This window comes from Paralichthys olivaceus, chromosome 10 (assembly GCF_024713975.1).
Source record: "Paralichthys olivaceus isolate ysfri-2021 chromosome 10, ASM2471397v2, whole genome shotgun sequence".
Taxonomy (NCBI): Eukaryota; Metazoa; Chordata; class Actinopteri; order Pleuronectiformes; family Paralichthyidae; genus Paralichthys; species Paralichthys olivaceus.
In genome coordinates this window covers 23461576-23477862 of record NC_091102.1, presented here as the reverse complement: position 1 = coordinate 23477862, position 16287 = coordinate 23461576, and the positions used below count along the sequence as shown (strand labels likewise).

The following is a 16287-nucleotide window of genomic DNA, read 5'->3' as shown; positions in this document are numbered from 1 at the left end:
ATATTTTATAAATTGTGGTTATTTGTTATATATCGTATATATTGACATCAACTGATATGAAAAAAAATATTGTGATAAGATTTTCTTCCATATCGCTCAGCCCTCCTCATTAGACAGTCCTACATATTTATCAATGCATTAAACCATCATTCTCAATAAACTTGTTTCCTCTGCCTCCCTTGTTCAGGTGGTTGGGGGTATGACCTGGTGCATCACCACATGCAACTTTGACATTGATGTGGATCTTCTTTTCCAAGAAAATTTGACCATTGGCCTAAAAATGTAAGTGGTTTTCTGCTGGCTTACTCTTAAAGGTATTTGACCCAGAATTGATTATTATTATCACTATCTACTCACCACTATGCAGATGGAGGGGTGGGTGGAGCGTCTGAGTCCACAAAACACTTTAGGAGTCTCAGGTGTCCGCAAGCCATACTTACATATTCATACTAAATTTCTGCTGATATCTTCCGACGAGATGCGTTAAGGGACATGCTAACCTCCACTAGCTTAGCCATTTCTGGTGGACTTTAAGGTTTGAAACATGGTGTAAATCAGGGGTTTTCAAAGTGTGGGAGAGTTAGCCCCCCTCCATTTTTTGCTGTTGCATTCATACTTAAAAAATGGTTGTTGAACACATTTTTACAGATTTCAAACATCTGTACTTTTTTAACACCTCACATCACCACAATCGCGCCCCCCGAAGAACTCTCAGGCCCCTAGGGGAGGCGCGCCCCACACTTTGAAAAGCCCTGGTGTAAATTATGTGGTTTCGTGTTGGGGCTTGTGGACACTTGGATGACACCACACAAGCAGTATGCATGTTATGTTTCTTCTGCTCTAACACTGTTTACCCCTCAGACTCCTAAAGTATTTTGTGGACTCAAATAGGGGTGGTGCGACGCAAAGGAAGGTGGCTGCGCACAGTCAAAGCATGGACTCACCTGAAGAGCAAGATGAAGCGAAAAAAATTGCCCACGACAATCTAGCATAGGTCAGCAGTAGGCAGACCACGGTCCAGAACCCGGACCCAGACCTATTATTAGATTTTGACGAGCAGTTTATATTTAAACCTGCACACCTTTTCTCGCATTCATGGTAGTCTTATTTTAACCTGCGCAGCTTTTTCCGTCTTTACGTTAGTAAATCCTGGCAGCACACGGTAGAGTTTACTTCTCTCACCAAACAAGAGAAAGTGGGAACAAATAGAAAAGTTAGAGCTGTTTAGTTGTTCATACAACCCCAAATCAGAAAAGGTCATGATGGTATGTATTACACTAAAAACAATACAAAAGCATGAAACACTTGTTTCAATTTTGATTCCTGCAACATATTTCAAAAAATGTTGGGACAGTGAAGCATTTTACATTTTGTAATGTTGCCGTTCCTTTTCAATTTTATTTGTATAGCGCCAAATCATAATTTATATTATATCAAGGCACTTTGCATAGAAGGTCAAGACCTTAAAATTTTATTAATATAGAGAAACCCAACAGTTCCCACAATGAGCAGCACTTTGGTGACTGTGGAGGAAAAACTCCCTCATTAACAGGGAGAAACCTCTAGAACCAGAGTCAATGTGGGCGGTCATCTGCCTCAACTGGTTGGGGTGAGCAAAGAAAAAGGGGAGGAGAGGAGAGATGGGGGGAAAAGAGGGGAGAGAAGAGAGAGAGATAGTAGGGAAGAAGGGGGAGACAGAGGCGAGAGAGAACAGAAACACTTGAGAACCATCAGGTATCAGATCTGACTAGTTAAAATGTAAACAGTAACAGTGTAAAGACTATTAATTATTATTGATAACAGGCACAATTAATACAATAATTAATTACTGAAATATTGTAGTTAATAATAATAATGGTAAAAGTTGTGAGGTTCTGGGGTCAGAGATATCTGAAATGAGAGAGAGAGAGACTATGGGAGTACAAAGTGAAATAGTCATTGACATGTATTAAAATAAATAAATTAGTGTGGGGGGGGCAGAGAGACAGAGAGAAGTGGAGAAGTGCTCAGTGCATGATGGGAGTTCCCCCAGCAGTCTAGACCTATAGCAGCATAACTAAGGGATGGTTCACGGAGCCATTGTAGAGAAGCTAAGACAGGAGTAATATGATCTCTCCTTCTAGTTCCTGTCAGCACTCGTGCTGCAGCATTTTGGACCAACTGGAGACTTTTCACAGACTAACTGGGGCATCCTGATGATAAAGAATTACAGTAATCTAGTCTAGAGGTAACAAATGCGTCGACTAGTTTTTCAGCATCCTTCTGAGACAGGATGTTTCTAATTTTCTTCATATATTTAACACTTAAAAGACGTTTACGGACTCAAGACACCAAGTGACGAAGCGTTTCAGGCGTCATTTTGTCTCATTCTTCCTGCAAACATGTTCTAAGATGTGAAACAGTACGGGGTCCGCATTTCCGAAAACTCTTTACGCTCTAAAATTCCTCCAGATTCCTTGAATCTTTAAATAATGTTTTGCACCATAGAGGATGAAATATCCAAATCCCTTCCTATCTTTCTTTGAGGAACACTGTTTTTAAACATTTTAATAATTTTTCAATAACTGGCGATCCCCAGCCCGTCTTTGCTTCTAAAGGACTTGGCCTTTCCTGGATGCTGCTTTTGTACTAAATCATGATTACAGTCACCTATTGTAAATCACTTCATCTATTAATCATTACTTGCCCTAAATTGCCCCCGTCCCAACTTTTTTTGGAATGTGTTGCAGGAATGGATGTATATTTACAAATAAAATGAAGTTTAGAAGACAAAACATAAAATATCTTATGTTCATACTGTCTGCAATGAAATACAAGTCAAATTTATTTGCATTTTCCATACTGTCCCAACTTTTTCTGAGTTGGGGTTGTATTTTTTGAGATTATTTATATGTGTAATTTGGTTATGTATTTTAGAAAAAAGGGGAAAATCTAAATACCTTTTAAACTACCTTGTTTTACTTTTTCTAAAATTAGGTGCTTTAATTTAAGATGCCTTTTTCATAAGCTCATTATTTTGTCTTTAAATGCAAACGTAATTTTTCTTGAAACGAGAAAAGAAAATTAATTTTATTATTATTTTATTTGGAATACACTGGAGTACCCTCCAGTTTAATTTGAAAATTAATAATAAACATTGTTGAAATACTATTGAATTATACTTTCTTTATTTTATGTGACAGTCTGTTCTTGACTTCATACAGACATTCATACAACTAATAGGCTACTTCAAGACTTGAATTTTACTTTGGTTTTCATTCATTTTGTTGTTATATATTGACTTTTACTTTTGTGTTTAGTTACTATGATGATATTTTGAACTATAAATATTAGTTTTATATGTTTGTTGTTGACTGAACATTTGTGACAGTGAAGAAATCAGAAGCTCATATGATCATGTGATGATTCATCATTCTGGAATAATAAAACAGCCTTTCTTTTAATATTTATGTGGGTGTGTCAAGGTGCAACTATGAGGTTGTATTGCTTTAAATGTTGCTGCCCCAAAGAATTGTGGGGTAGATGGTCCGATGTTTCCTATGCTAAAGGAGATGGTCCGATGTTTCCTATGCTAAAGGAGATGAGTTAGGACATATGGCTGCATGATATATTGAAAATGTATTGTTATCACGATATCAACACGCACAATATATCTATCGCAAAAGACTGCTTGAACTGCGATAAATGTTGTTCCATGTGCTGTGGGCTCTTTTTCTCCGTAGCCGGGTCGAATTTCCCAATAAAACCATGTTGTTGGAATGGAAATAATGCTTTTCATTTTCAGTGTCCGCATAGACCACTTACTGTATGGGGTGTAGGTTATCATTGAAACCAAAGCAGAAGGACTTTAACATCGTATACTTAGCATTTGTTTATTTATCGCAAGTCATATCATTATGTCAATACTAAAATATTGCATGTTTTGCTAATATTGTGCAGCCCTATCAGGATGCATTGACGCTCTTTTCCTTCATTTAGAATATTTGAACAGCTCTTATCATGGTGGCCACTAAAATACTTCAGGGTCATTTCAGTTTGGAAGATTCCTAAGCAAAATTGACTATTGGAACGCAGCCAAAATTTATTTGTTCCAAATAAAATGAATACAAAATTACCAGCCCTGACTACTGCCTCTTTTCTGCAAAGAAACAGCCAAACAAATCAACTTCTCTACAGATAAGCGCTGCAGTTTGATACATCTCCCAATATCTTGTTTAACCTCTCAACCAATTCCATTTGTTCTGTTTGTAGCACTTGGGTATACTATGACCTGGATGATTAAGAATCTCTCCAGACATAGAGCCTCTGGAAGGCACACATTCCAAAGGGCATAACTGTATATTTGAAGAAACCATGGAGTCACAAAAGCTGAAATGTCTGAAGCTTGGGGGGTTAAAGAAACCTGCCAATATTAATATATCAAGCTTGCTGACATATTTTGCAGGGCCGATTTCATCAATGCAATTATCAATAAGAGGTAATGGATGTGCATCTGGGACAGCGAAAGTCAGTACAAAATCTTAAATCTACCAACAGCTACACAACTCTTAATACAACACTAAATATCACAGCAATGTTAAAAGGAAACTTTGCCACTGTCCAATCAGTGTTGATGGTAAATGTAGTCAATTGGCGCAACAAATTCCTCAGTGTTTGCAATATCGACCTAGAAAGGTAAGATCTGCTGCAAAATCAGTTCTTCTCCCATCAGTGATGTCACAGTGATGTTGTTGATGTTCAAAAAACTACAGGATATTTCAGCTTGGATATCTAGTCTTATTCTCTGGGTAGCCAGAGGGCAGCTATGAGTATTTTTTGACGCCTAACAGTATTGACTAACAACGTAATTACTACATAAGCTAGTGTGGTAATACACAGGCATGGCTGTCAGAGGCTTGCGTGGGAGTCAGAGGCTTGTGTGAAACGCATCTTGGTACATGTACTATAAAGCACTGCCTGCATAGCTCAGTGAGCAGAACATTGTTGAAAGTCTTCAGTCCAGTTAACACTTTACATCCAGCCACACTAATAGATTATAAAATAATATTTCATTAATCGTAATCAAGGTAAAAGTTTAAAATAATCGTGATATTGATTTGAAGTCATATTGCCCAGCCCCTGTGAAAAGTATCGGCCCAAGTACAGAACCTTGTGGAACTCCATAACTAACTTTTGTGAGCATGGATGGTAAATCGTAACTGGTCTGTATTTATGTAGGAGTTGTTGTTAAAATTAATTAATTGTAATCGCTCAGATAAGTATGACTTCAAATCCAGCCTGCTGTTCTTTTAGTCATGTTGCTCCAGTACAACAGAATTGTATGATCTATGGTGTCAAATGCTGCAGTAAGATCCAGGAGGATGATTACATAGACATTGTCTGAAACCATGAAAAGGTCATTGGTAACTTTCGGCAGTGCTGTTTCTCTGCTGTGATGGATTCTAAATTCTGATAGTCAAACATTCCTATGCAAATAATCACACAACTGGGTAGCAACAGCTATTTCAAGGATTTTAGAATTTAAGTGAAGCTTTCATTTGCAATCAGCACAGATATCTGATAACCTTCGCAGGTTGCATTCTTTTGTGCTAATGTTGGGAGAGTTAAGTTTAGCTAGCAGGCTACTTGTCTTCACCTTTAGCTCCTCGTCGCTGTATTTTGAAAAAACGATGGAATGTTTTGTTTCATAGTGGCGAAAGATGTTATATACAAATTTGGTATATACAAATGAGACAAACGGCTGTTGAATTTATTTCCGTAAAAGAAAAATCTTCTTGCCATTTTTTAAGTAGGATAAGTATTAGTATTAGTATCAGTTTCCTCTCTGGTGGTAACAATTTTATTAGTGAAGAAGCTCATGAAATAGTTATTGCTGAGAGTTAAAAGAATATGCGGTTCAGTAGACTTATGATTCTCTGTTAGCTTGGCTTTAGTGTTGAAGAGGAACCTGTTATTTTTATTATAGTAATAATGAATAATAGGAGGTTTCAAAGGGCATTCTTGTACATTATTAGACTGTCTTTCCAGGCTACTCTACATTATTGAAACCAGTGGTTCCCAAAAGGTGTGCTGTGGGATTTTCAGAGAAATGGAGAATATTATTATTGCAATACTACTGCACTACTACAGGGCTCCAGACCATTTCAATCTGTGAAGTGAGACTAAAATGTTTCCTTTGTCTCTCTGGTGCGTCAAACATTTATCTAGTGTGTCTCTGTATTTGATCGAGCCGTGTTGTTCCTCATCTCTTCTCCTTTGCAGAGTTAACGCTCTCACACACAGGCCCCGGACAGGCCACGTCCCCACTCACTCATACTGACACACGTGAAACATAGATGAGGGAGAGGAGGAGGTGAACATAGTGATGTATGTTGAGCTGTGGAAACAGAAAGTGTGAATAAAGTTTCCACTACAGACGCTGTAAAAGGATCAGTGCCGCTGCTTCTGCTCTAATCCTGAAGCTGGTTTGTACAATGTCATAGTCTCTGTCTGACTATCCTCCCTTCACACTCCAGCTGACACTCACTTTATCCTTTAACAATAAACACCAACACTCATCACAGGTTATTAGGACCTGAACAGTACTGACATTTGCTTTATGTTTATGAGAGACATATTTAAAGAGCACACATTTGGGGGCAGCAGTAGCTCAGTCCATAAGGATTTGGCTTGGGAACCGGAGGGTGGCCGGTTCAAGTCCAGCATGTTCCATAACCATGGAAGGTGGACTGGTAGCTGGAGAGGTGCCAGTTCACCTCCTGGGCACTGCTGAGGTGCCCTTGAGCAAGGCACCGTACCCCCCAATTGCTCATAGGGCGCTTTTCCTGGGGGCTGCCCATCACTCTACCATCTCTCTCCAAAATATGCATGTCTTTGAGCCCTGTCTGTGTGTGTGTGGGGTTGTGGGTTAATGCATGTATTAAATGAAAAAAACATGAGTGTAAAAAGAATTTCCCCTTGTGGGATCAATAAAGGAAGTTTAAGTTTAAGTATACACAGACAACATTGATTATTGTGAAAGGCCTACTTTAATATTTTTAAGAATTCACCAAGGTAGTAGTTTCCCTTACACAGTTTACAGCTTTCGTTCTGTGAGAATTTCTCTCATATTCAGGCAAACTTATTGTACACCGAAATATCCTTAATTAAAACGATATTCAAACAAATCAAATGGAATCAAATCCAGCTCCAGTAAACAAATTACAAATGCATACGGGAACTGTGAAGAAAAGGTATATTACTGCAGTGCCTAATTCTGGGTGAGCCTAAATGAAAAAGTTAAGCGCACCAGTGCATCCAATGTTAAAAGTAAGTCTGGAGTCCTGATACCAAAGAATTATGAATTATTATACCTTGGGCAGAAAAGTTTGAAAACCACTGATCTAGACTGGTGGAACGCCACTTCCTTTCCAACTTCTGGGATGTCTGTTTTAAAGCATGTGTTTGTGAATCATACCATTGAGCTAATGTCCTCTGATTTATTGACGGTGTCAAGAGTTGTATACAATGAGGCTGCTGTACTATGAACAAAGTATTCAACATAGTAAATAGCTGTCGTGGCAGTTGTGCAATCCCACTCTGACAACAAGGAACGAGACACAAATCTCTTACAGTATTGACACACTTTAATGCTCAGAGCATGGTACACAGGACAAAGGTTGGTTTGTAATATGCACACCGATGGCAAGCTGTTTCTCTTTATACATTTGGCTCATTCCTCCCCCTCTGGTTGAGGATGTTTTATAAGCCAAAGGTCAGGATCTTCTGATGACAACAGAGCAACAATGCCTTAGTTTAGGCAATCAGGCCAAGATTCAGTCAGTAGCACAGGATTCAGCATGATCAAGGTTACATTGTAAAGATTCAATCATGATCAATCATAGGGCAAATGAACATGAGTACATTCTGCATGATCAAAATGTTACATTTCCCTTACAATAGCCTACCAAAGGAATTATTTCATTAAAATTGATTATGAATTTTAGTTATCCTCAAGACACTATCGGATAGTCATTGTCCAAATTCAATGTTGATAATACCTTACATTTGTAAAGTGCCTTGAAATAATGTATATTATGTTTTGGCGCTATTGTAAATTCCAGTGTTATTAAAAATGGTCAGACAGAAGTGGGTTTTAGGGAAATATAACATTTTCAATTTCTATATCGTATGTCACAACAAGATCAAGAGTGTGATTGAAACAGTGACTGGGTTCATGAGTGTTAATGTGGGTGGGGGGCATTGCTTCATTTAAACTCACATATTCATCTTGTTGCTGCCAGGTTTCAGTTACAGAATAAATCAAATCAAATTGAAGATCAGATCAATGACTTGTAGATATTTAGAACTGAGTGGCCTAAAGACAAAATTAGTAGTTGTATAATTTAGTTGTACGATTGTATGTACAGTACAGTTTTGCCATTCACACAGTACATCTCTGTGCAGCACTTTGTCTATCACACATCAATCTTGCACTAGTGGCACAGCTCTCTGGGGCAATTCAGGGTTCAGTATCTTGCCCAACAACAAGAGTAAGATGCTGAACCCTGAATTGCCCCTTAGAACAAAAAAGTGCTGCTAATAGATGCACTGTATGAATGTGTGTGTGGATGGGTGAATGGCAAACTGTACTGTACAGTGCCTTGAGTGGTCATCAAGACTAGAAAAGCACTATATAAATACAAACCATTTACCATCCTTGCAGAGCCCTGACAGAGAAAATAGTTTCTGTTCTACCGAAGATGAAGTGTCCTCATCACCTTGAACCCCATCAAATCCAAGGCCTGGATTTTATCCACATTTTTCCTGTGATACAAGTAAGAAAGTTCATGACAAACTTTCAGCTAACATTCAACATCAAATGAGTCCATTAGCATTGTGTATTTAAAAATGGTAATAATGATATTGTATTTTTTTTTTTTTTAAATTAATGGATGAAAATAGTAATGTTGTATTTTATTTGCCTTGTTATATAGCTGCATGCATTAATTAATTTGAGGGACAATTGATTACACTGTGTTGGAATTACTTTGAATGTTGTATAGTGTTCCTTCAGTTATTCCCCATAAATTATAACTGCATTTTTCTAATTCACTTTCTGCCTTACATTGCTTTATCATTCGGTTTTCCATACAGCGAATGTTTATTGGGTCATGGTGGAGATAGAATATCCACAAATATACAATACAAAATTGTTACTTCTCCACCAAAATTGAAGATCATTGTGACCAGTCTGACACCCTGGCATGGAAACAAATCCAATCAAATGTATTTATATAGCATGGTATCACAACAAACAGTTGTCTCAGGGTGCTGCACAAAAGTCCAAGATCTTAAGAAACACAAAATCCAGAGAGAGAGTGCTGGTGGTTGCTTGACCCTCCATGTCAGCCCATGAAGACCCAAGGAGTTAGAGATATGTAATAAGATATAACAAAATAAACCAGGCAGAGAGTGAAGAAGAGAGAAGGTGCTGGTTTCTGGTGCTTGATGGGTGATCCCTCAGCAGTGTAGGTGTAGGCCTATAGCAGCATAGCTATGGATGACTATGGTTCAGGGTTGAGCTAAAAGCTTTATCAAAAAGGAATGTTTTAAGTCTAGCCTTAAATGTAGAGACTGTGTCTGCCTCCCTCACTGAGAGTGGGAGCTTGTTCCAAAGGAGAGGCGCTTGGTAACTAAAAGTTCTACCACCCATTCTACTCTTAGTAAATCTAGGCACTACAAGGAGTCCAGAGTTTAGGGAGCGAAGTGGTCTGTGAGGCCAGTAAGGGGTTAAGAGCTCTTTAATGTAGGATGGGGCCTGATTGTTGAGGGCCTTATAAGTTAGTGGGAGGATTTTGAAATATATCCTCTGCCAGTGAAGCGAAGCTAAGACAGGAGTAATGTGATCCCATCTTCTGGTTCCTGTCAGTACTCGTGCAGAAGCATTCTGGACGAGCTGAAGGGTTCTTAAGGATCTGCTGGGACATCGTGATAATAGGGAGTTGCAGTAGTCTAGCCTAAGGCATGAATCAGTTTTTCAGAATCCTGTTTTGACAGGATGTGTCTGATTCTCTTTATATTACGCAGATGAAAGAAAGTTATTCTGGAGGTTTGACTAATTTGTTGGGTAAATGACAGATCTTCATCAATGATAACTCCTAGGTTCTTCACAGTGGAGTTCGGAACCAGGCGGATATCATCTAGGTTAACCGACTGGTTAGACAGAGTTTCGTCAGTGTTTTACAATAAGAAATTCTGGGTCCTCCAGGCCTTGATGTCTTTAAGACAGTTTTGAAGTCGAATTAAATGGTTCAGTTCGTCTGGCTTCATAGATAAATATAACTGGGTGTCATCTGCATAGCAGTGAAAAAGAATTTTATGTTTTCTAATAATATTGCCTAATGGTAACATGTATAAATTAAAGAGTATTGGGCCAAGAACCGAACCTTGTGGGACTCCATGATTAATTTTAGTGTATGATGAGTATTCATCATTAACACTAACAAAGTGGGATCTATTTGATAAATAAGACCTAAACCAGCTTAATGCTGTCCCTCCAATCCCAACCTCTTGCTCTAATCTTAGAAGGAGAATGTTATGGTCAATGGTGTCGAATGCAGCACTGAGATCTAACATGACCAGCATGGAGACAAGACCCTGGTCAGAGGCTAGGAGAATATCATTTGAAACTTTTAAAAGTGCAGGTCATTTCTTTGGAGGTGACAGAGCAGCTGATTTACAATGGCTCTTTCTAAAAGTTTAGAAGTAAATGGGAGGTTTGATATAGGCCTGTAATTTGCTAAGATACCTGCATCTAAGCTAGGCTTCTTTAGCAGAGGCTTAATTACTGCTAGTTTAAAAGCCTGTGGTACATAGCCAGTTAATAAAGAGCTATTGATAAGATTCAATACAGTGCTGCCGACTTCTAAGAAAGCCTCTTTAAAGAGCTGAGTAGGGATGGGGTCCAGCAAGCAGGTTGAAGTTTTAGAGGATGAGACAGTGAGAAGAAAGAAATCTTGTCACTTTCTACTCTAATTTGCTCCTTCTTAGTTTGTCACTATACACACGTTTTGCTTTATTTATACATACAAGTGCATCAAACGGTCCTTTTGTTTATCTTTCAAAGTAACCTCATTATACTTTCTTTGAATATTAAATATTTAATTTATAGAACTGAATTAATCGGCCAGTTCAGAAACCAACCTGTCAGAAATATGCAGACTGCATTCCTGCACCGTGTAAATATTTCATTAGTAAACTTCCAATATTGCCTTTTTCCACATTTGTTCATTTGTATGCCAAAGTTGAATGACATTTACATTGGCTGATAAGAAGTGGCTTTTTAGTTGGATGTGTAATTGCAGTATCTTGCCCAAGGAAACTTCAGCACACCTAATGGGGGACACTCATCTAATGAATTCACACACACATTTTGCATATTGTGGCTCCTTGTTTAGACTTGTATCTGATAAACTGTGTGTTTTGTCTCCTGCAAGTGGCTGGTAAAACGAGCCATAGAAACAAGGGAAGAGATGGGTGACTATGTGAGAGCTTACTCCATTTCTCAGTTCCAGAAGATCCACAGCCTCCCAGAGGTGAGAGTACCAGTAGGCCACAGAGCCAGAAGATTAGTGTCTCTGTGACACTACTTTATAACCACGTTTTTCTACAATCCCAACAAATTCAAAAAAGTGAGGCATCTTAGCATTTCAGTCATAGGTTTTACTTCATGTCACTGTCCATGAATTCTACAAACCGAACATAAAAAAATAATTTAAGCTTGTACACTACTTTTTTTTGAAGTGTGATCTTATGTGTATTTGGAACAGTAAGCTCATAAAAAAGCAAGGTGTTAGATGAACCAATCTACCACTCTGTTATTGCAATGTATCAGTGACACAGGCTGTTTAATTAACAAGAAAAGTAAAACAAGTATGTGACCAGACTCAATATTAAAAGACTTTAAAGAGATGGTGGCCAAATAAACTTTATATTACCATCCATCCATCCATCCATCCATCGATTTTCATTGGAATTCATTGCAAAAACTACTGAACTGATTTTATTGAAGTTGAAAGGTAGGGTTTGGGCCAAAAAAAACCCCATTAAGTTTTGGAGTGCATTTGATTAAAGGGGTGGATCCAGGAACGTTTTTTTCACTTCCGTTTTACATTGCGATATTGGATGTTAGCCTTGGCGGAAGTATACACTCTCCAAGTTCCCTTTGAGCTGAAGAAGCAACAAAGGCAGCAGCACATCAGCTTTGTCTCAATTTAGGGGCTGCATCTTTCAGAAGCTGCATTTGTCTTGCTTTTAGCTAACAATTATCTTTTTTTCTATTTTAACTTAGTCCTTCCACTTTTTGTATTATTGTGTGCTTGCATTCTGAAAAAGCAATTAAGAGGTTTAATCCCCAAAAAAGAAAGCCTTAAATACGACCATTGAAAAGTCAAAGAAATTAAATATTCAGGACATTATTTTTTTTAATTAACTATCAAAATTATTACCGATTGGGGGCCATGATGTTTGGTAAGCCAAAAATATACCAGATATACCAGCATAAAATAACAATATGGGACTAAAAATATCAAAACAATATCAACATATTCATTCAGCAGTTTGTGGTAATAATCTTCCACCATGGTTTTACTAATAATTTAAGTGATAATTATGCATAAACTGCATTGAATTGTCTTCTGATAAGTGCTGATGTTCAAAGTTAACCTTTGTATTGTAGGATGAAGAGTTTCTCCAGCAGAAAGACAAGGCTGTGAAAACAGTTCTGGATGTACTGGTGAGTTGCTAACTTTAGGCCACATTCTTTGTCAAACATAGATTTTTTTTAAACTTCTATTTCCAAACAAGTGAAATCTTACTTTGTAGAGCTGCACACTATGCATGGATTTGCTATCAAATGACAAATGGTCACTGGAGAGTGGAGACGCATAGTAATGAACAGCACCTCACTTGCCTTGCGATCCTCTGGAGCTGTAAAACACTGCTTGTGAGCCAAATTTTCTGGACTCCCTAGTTCAACATGTTGCTACCAAGACCTGACCCTTGATAAGCAGCAGAAGATGGATCGAATCAAAATCAAAAATCTTTTTTTTATCTCATACAATTGTAATGTGATGTGAAGGACTCTTAGATTTGGCCATGCAGCCAAATTGAGTGATTGTACAAGAAGCAACTTGGCCAGGATGGTGACCAAGAACAGTCTCTCCAACAGAGCTTTAGAAGTCCTCTTAAGAGAGGGAGAATCAACCTTAGTCTTCAGGGCAAGTCTCTGACTGTCTTTAAGTGACATAAAGGCCATAATTAATGCCCATAGGACATCTGTGAAGAGACCTGAAGATCGAACTTTGCTTCTCATCTAATCGGACAGAGTTTGAGAGTATATGTTAGAAAGATAAAGATAAACTGCCCAAATTCAGCTGAGCAAAGCTTATGGAGACTTACTCAAGAAGACTCGGCCCTCTACTGAGTACTGAGTTAAGGGTCTGGATGCTTTTCAACTCCGCCAAGGGAGGTTAAGCTTTTCATCATTTATTTGTGTATCTGTTACATAGCAAGAATACACAAAAACTACAGGATAGATTACCACAAAACTTGGTGAAAAGATGTGTAATTTCACTCAGTTACTGTGTGGTAACAAATATCCTTGTATAAGAGAACGGATAGTTTGCCTTTGTGTTTCCCAATCAGCATTGGCGGAGGTATGCACTCTCTGAGTACCCGTCTAGTTAGTAAATAGGCTGATTGGCTTTTTAATATGGATTATTCGGTGTAGATTGATGGAGAAAGATGAATATTTTATGCATTTAAAGTTTAAACCACAACACAACAATTGTACATTTATGTAAAAAGTGAAATGGTCTGAATACTTTTGGAAGCCACCACACATAATTAAAAGGAATTATGTAATTGTCGAATAAACAAAGTAAAAAAGTAAAAGTAGATGCAACAACAATAACCAACAGTTTTCTGATAATTTTTTTCCAACAGATGTGAGTGTATTTTTGTATTCAATATAATGTTTGACTTGAATGAACACTGGTGTTTTGCAGGACATGTACAAACCACAAAGAAAGTATAGGAGACAGAAGGATGCAGGACAGCTTCTAGATGAAGAGTCAAGGGTTCATTCCACCCTGCTGGAATATGGCAGGTAAGATTACATATCAGGCATATGTGTGCTCTCAAACGTACCTCTCACTGTAAAAGAATATCACTGTCATTTATTTGCATCTCACACATAGAAGGGCTTTACCTATGGTAATGTGCCTTGAGATTATGTATATTATGATTAGGCACTATACAATTGGAATTGAATGTCCATTTTTCAAGAATTAAAAGTTTGAGAAATATTTGACCACATGTAGGCAAGGGTCCACTAGGGAAAGAGTGACTTAAATTCATCATCAAAGTCATCAAAGGGTTTACATGAGGCTTAGTGGAAGTCTATGTACGCATTCACAACTGCGCAAGCATTCTGTTCCTTAGTGAACCCCATCTTAGGTCTAGTTTGTCTGACATGTTTTTTCATCCATCCATCCATCCTTCCATCACTGCCTCTGTGCTAGAATGTCAGATTTCCTTCTGTAAGTATCGTATGAAGCATTTTTTTGCAAGCTTCTACTCATAGCACTTTGTTTTGTGGCTTAACACGTTGCTCAGAGAATGCAATCTCACATACTGTGTTATTAGCATTGTGGATGCACAGTGTGGTTTTGCTTTGATGCATTTCTGTATGCTTTTATTTATTTTATCAGAGTTGTTTATCTTAATTTTGCATACCTTTATGACGTCCTGATGTAATGTGGCATGGTAAAAAAAATTTAAATTCCAAAGGCAAAGAAAATTACTTTATTTTCACATCTTTGTCACAAGTTTTTTTTTTTCTTCAGGCGATATGGTTTCAGCAAACAGTCCAAACAAGAAAAGGTAGGTGTTACAATGATGTAGCTTTTACAAATAACATTTTTCTGGTATGTAAGTGGCTTTGCAGAGACCATGTCATGTGCTATGATAATTTCACTGTTGTTATGATTATTTATCATGTACGCCAGCCTATACGGTATGATACAATGCTGCATTCTCCTCCCAATTCAGACCAACACATTCGTATCAAGTTCTAGAGCTCTGTTTTAACCATCTGAGCTACATTGTAGCCAATAATGCAGTTTCGTAGCTGCTGGTTATGGATAAAATGTACGTGGAAACATATTGATAACGTATACTGCAGGGAGATCCATCACATCATATTTACTTATGATACGGTGAGGAAGAGTTTTCCAGGTTAATGGCAAACTAACACTCAGACAACAGACACTTTGGTCTTAGCTTCACTGTAACAAATTGCAATTAAACCACTACACTGTCGTTTAGTTAAACGTGTCACCTGCAGACCAGTTATAACTACACCAGTGCTTTTCTACATGTCTGTTTAACAGGTGGTTTATATAGATCTTAATATGTCTTTAACTGTTTACTGCACAAAAACTAACAAGTGTTGTTAACAACTCAAGTTAACGTTGCTTCATCTGGTGCAATGTGTGAAAGCTGACAGTTTTACTAACTAAGAAGCAAATTGTGTTAATTGTAGTAAACTAAATGACCACTGTCTGAAATTAAATAAGAAGCATGATTCATTGTCACCCCTCTCGTCAGAGAATGGATGTTAAAAGCAACAGGAGAAGCTACCTGATGTCATTGCACCATGTCGTCTGCAGTAACGCTTTTGTCAGTTATCACCAAAATAACACAGCAATGTTATAGCATAAGTTACGACCAAATTAAATTGGGCTTATTGTTGATACCATGTAATGTAGGACACAAACTGTGAATTTGTCAAGATAAGTAATTTCTTTTATCTTAGTTTTCCCCTAATATTTGTAATTTCAAGGCACGCAAGGGCATTTACTGAACCTTAATTTGACAAAGATATATACAGTGTATATAAATAACCTCTTGTAATGTAGTTCTAGATTTGTTTGTTATTTTTTCATATTGTGACATTGGTTGTTGCCAGGTATTGAAAGGTAGTAACTATGTCAAAGGCTGCAATTAGTCTTTTTTTTTTTTTGACAGCTACATTTTGAAAAGATTAGGCTGTTTTCAAGATGTTGAAAAGAGACCATATATTTCAAGTGATATTCAGATATATATTTATATATTAAGAAGCTGAGAATTTCCTTTTTACTTAAAAAATATTCAAAATAATTAATTAGTTATCAAAATAGTTGATTACTAAAATGTAGTAATCGTTTATATGCAGGTTATAGTCTCAAGTAATTTCCCAAGCCA

General features: G+C 37.5%; 1 protein-coding gene across 4 annotated transcripts in view; it reads left to right on the top strand.

The window, feature by feature from the left end:
* Positions 1-16287, top strand: part of ccdc93 (coiled-coil domain containing 93) — a 34352-nt gene that overhangs the window by 5437 nt on the left and 12628 nt on the right. For 2 of the 4 annotated variants that reach the window (XM_069532295.1, XM_069532294.1), the window contains exons 3-9: positions 188-282; positions 8705-8816; positions 11478-11576; positions 12719-12775; positions 14049-14149; positions 14565-14582; positions 14889-14925. In XM_069532295.1, coding sequence (XP_069388396.1) covers positions 188-282; positions 8705-8816; positions 11478-11576; positions 12719-12775; positions 14049-14149; positions 14565-14582; positions 14889-14925 — 519 coding nt within the window. The remainder of the gene's footprint in view (positions 1-187; positions 283-8704; positions 8817-11477; positions 11577-12718; positions 12776-14048; positions 14150-14564; positions 14583-14888; positions 14926-16287) is intronic. The other 2 variants (XM_069532297.1, XM_069532296.1) reach the window with 1 other exon arrangement.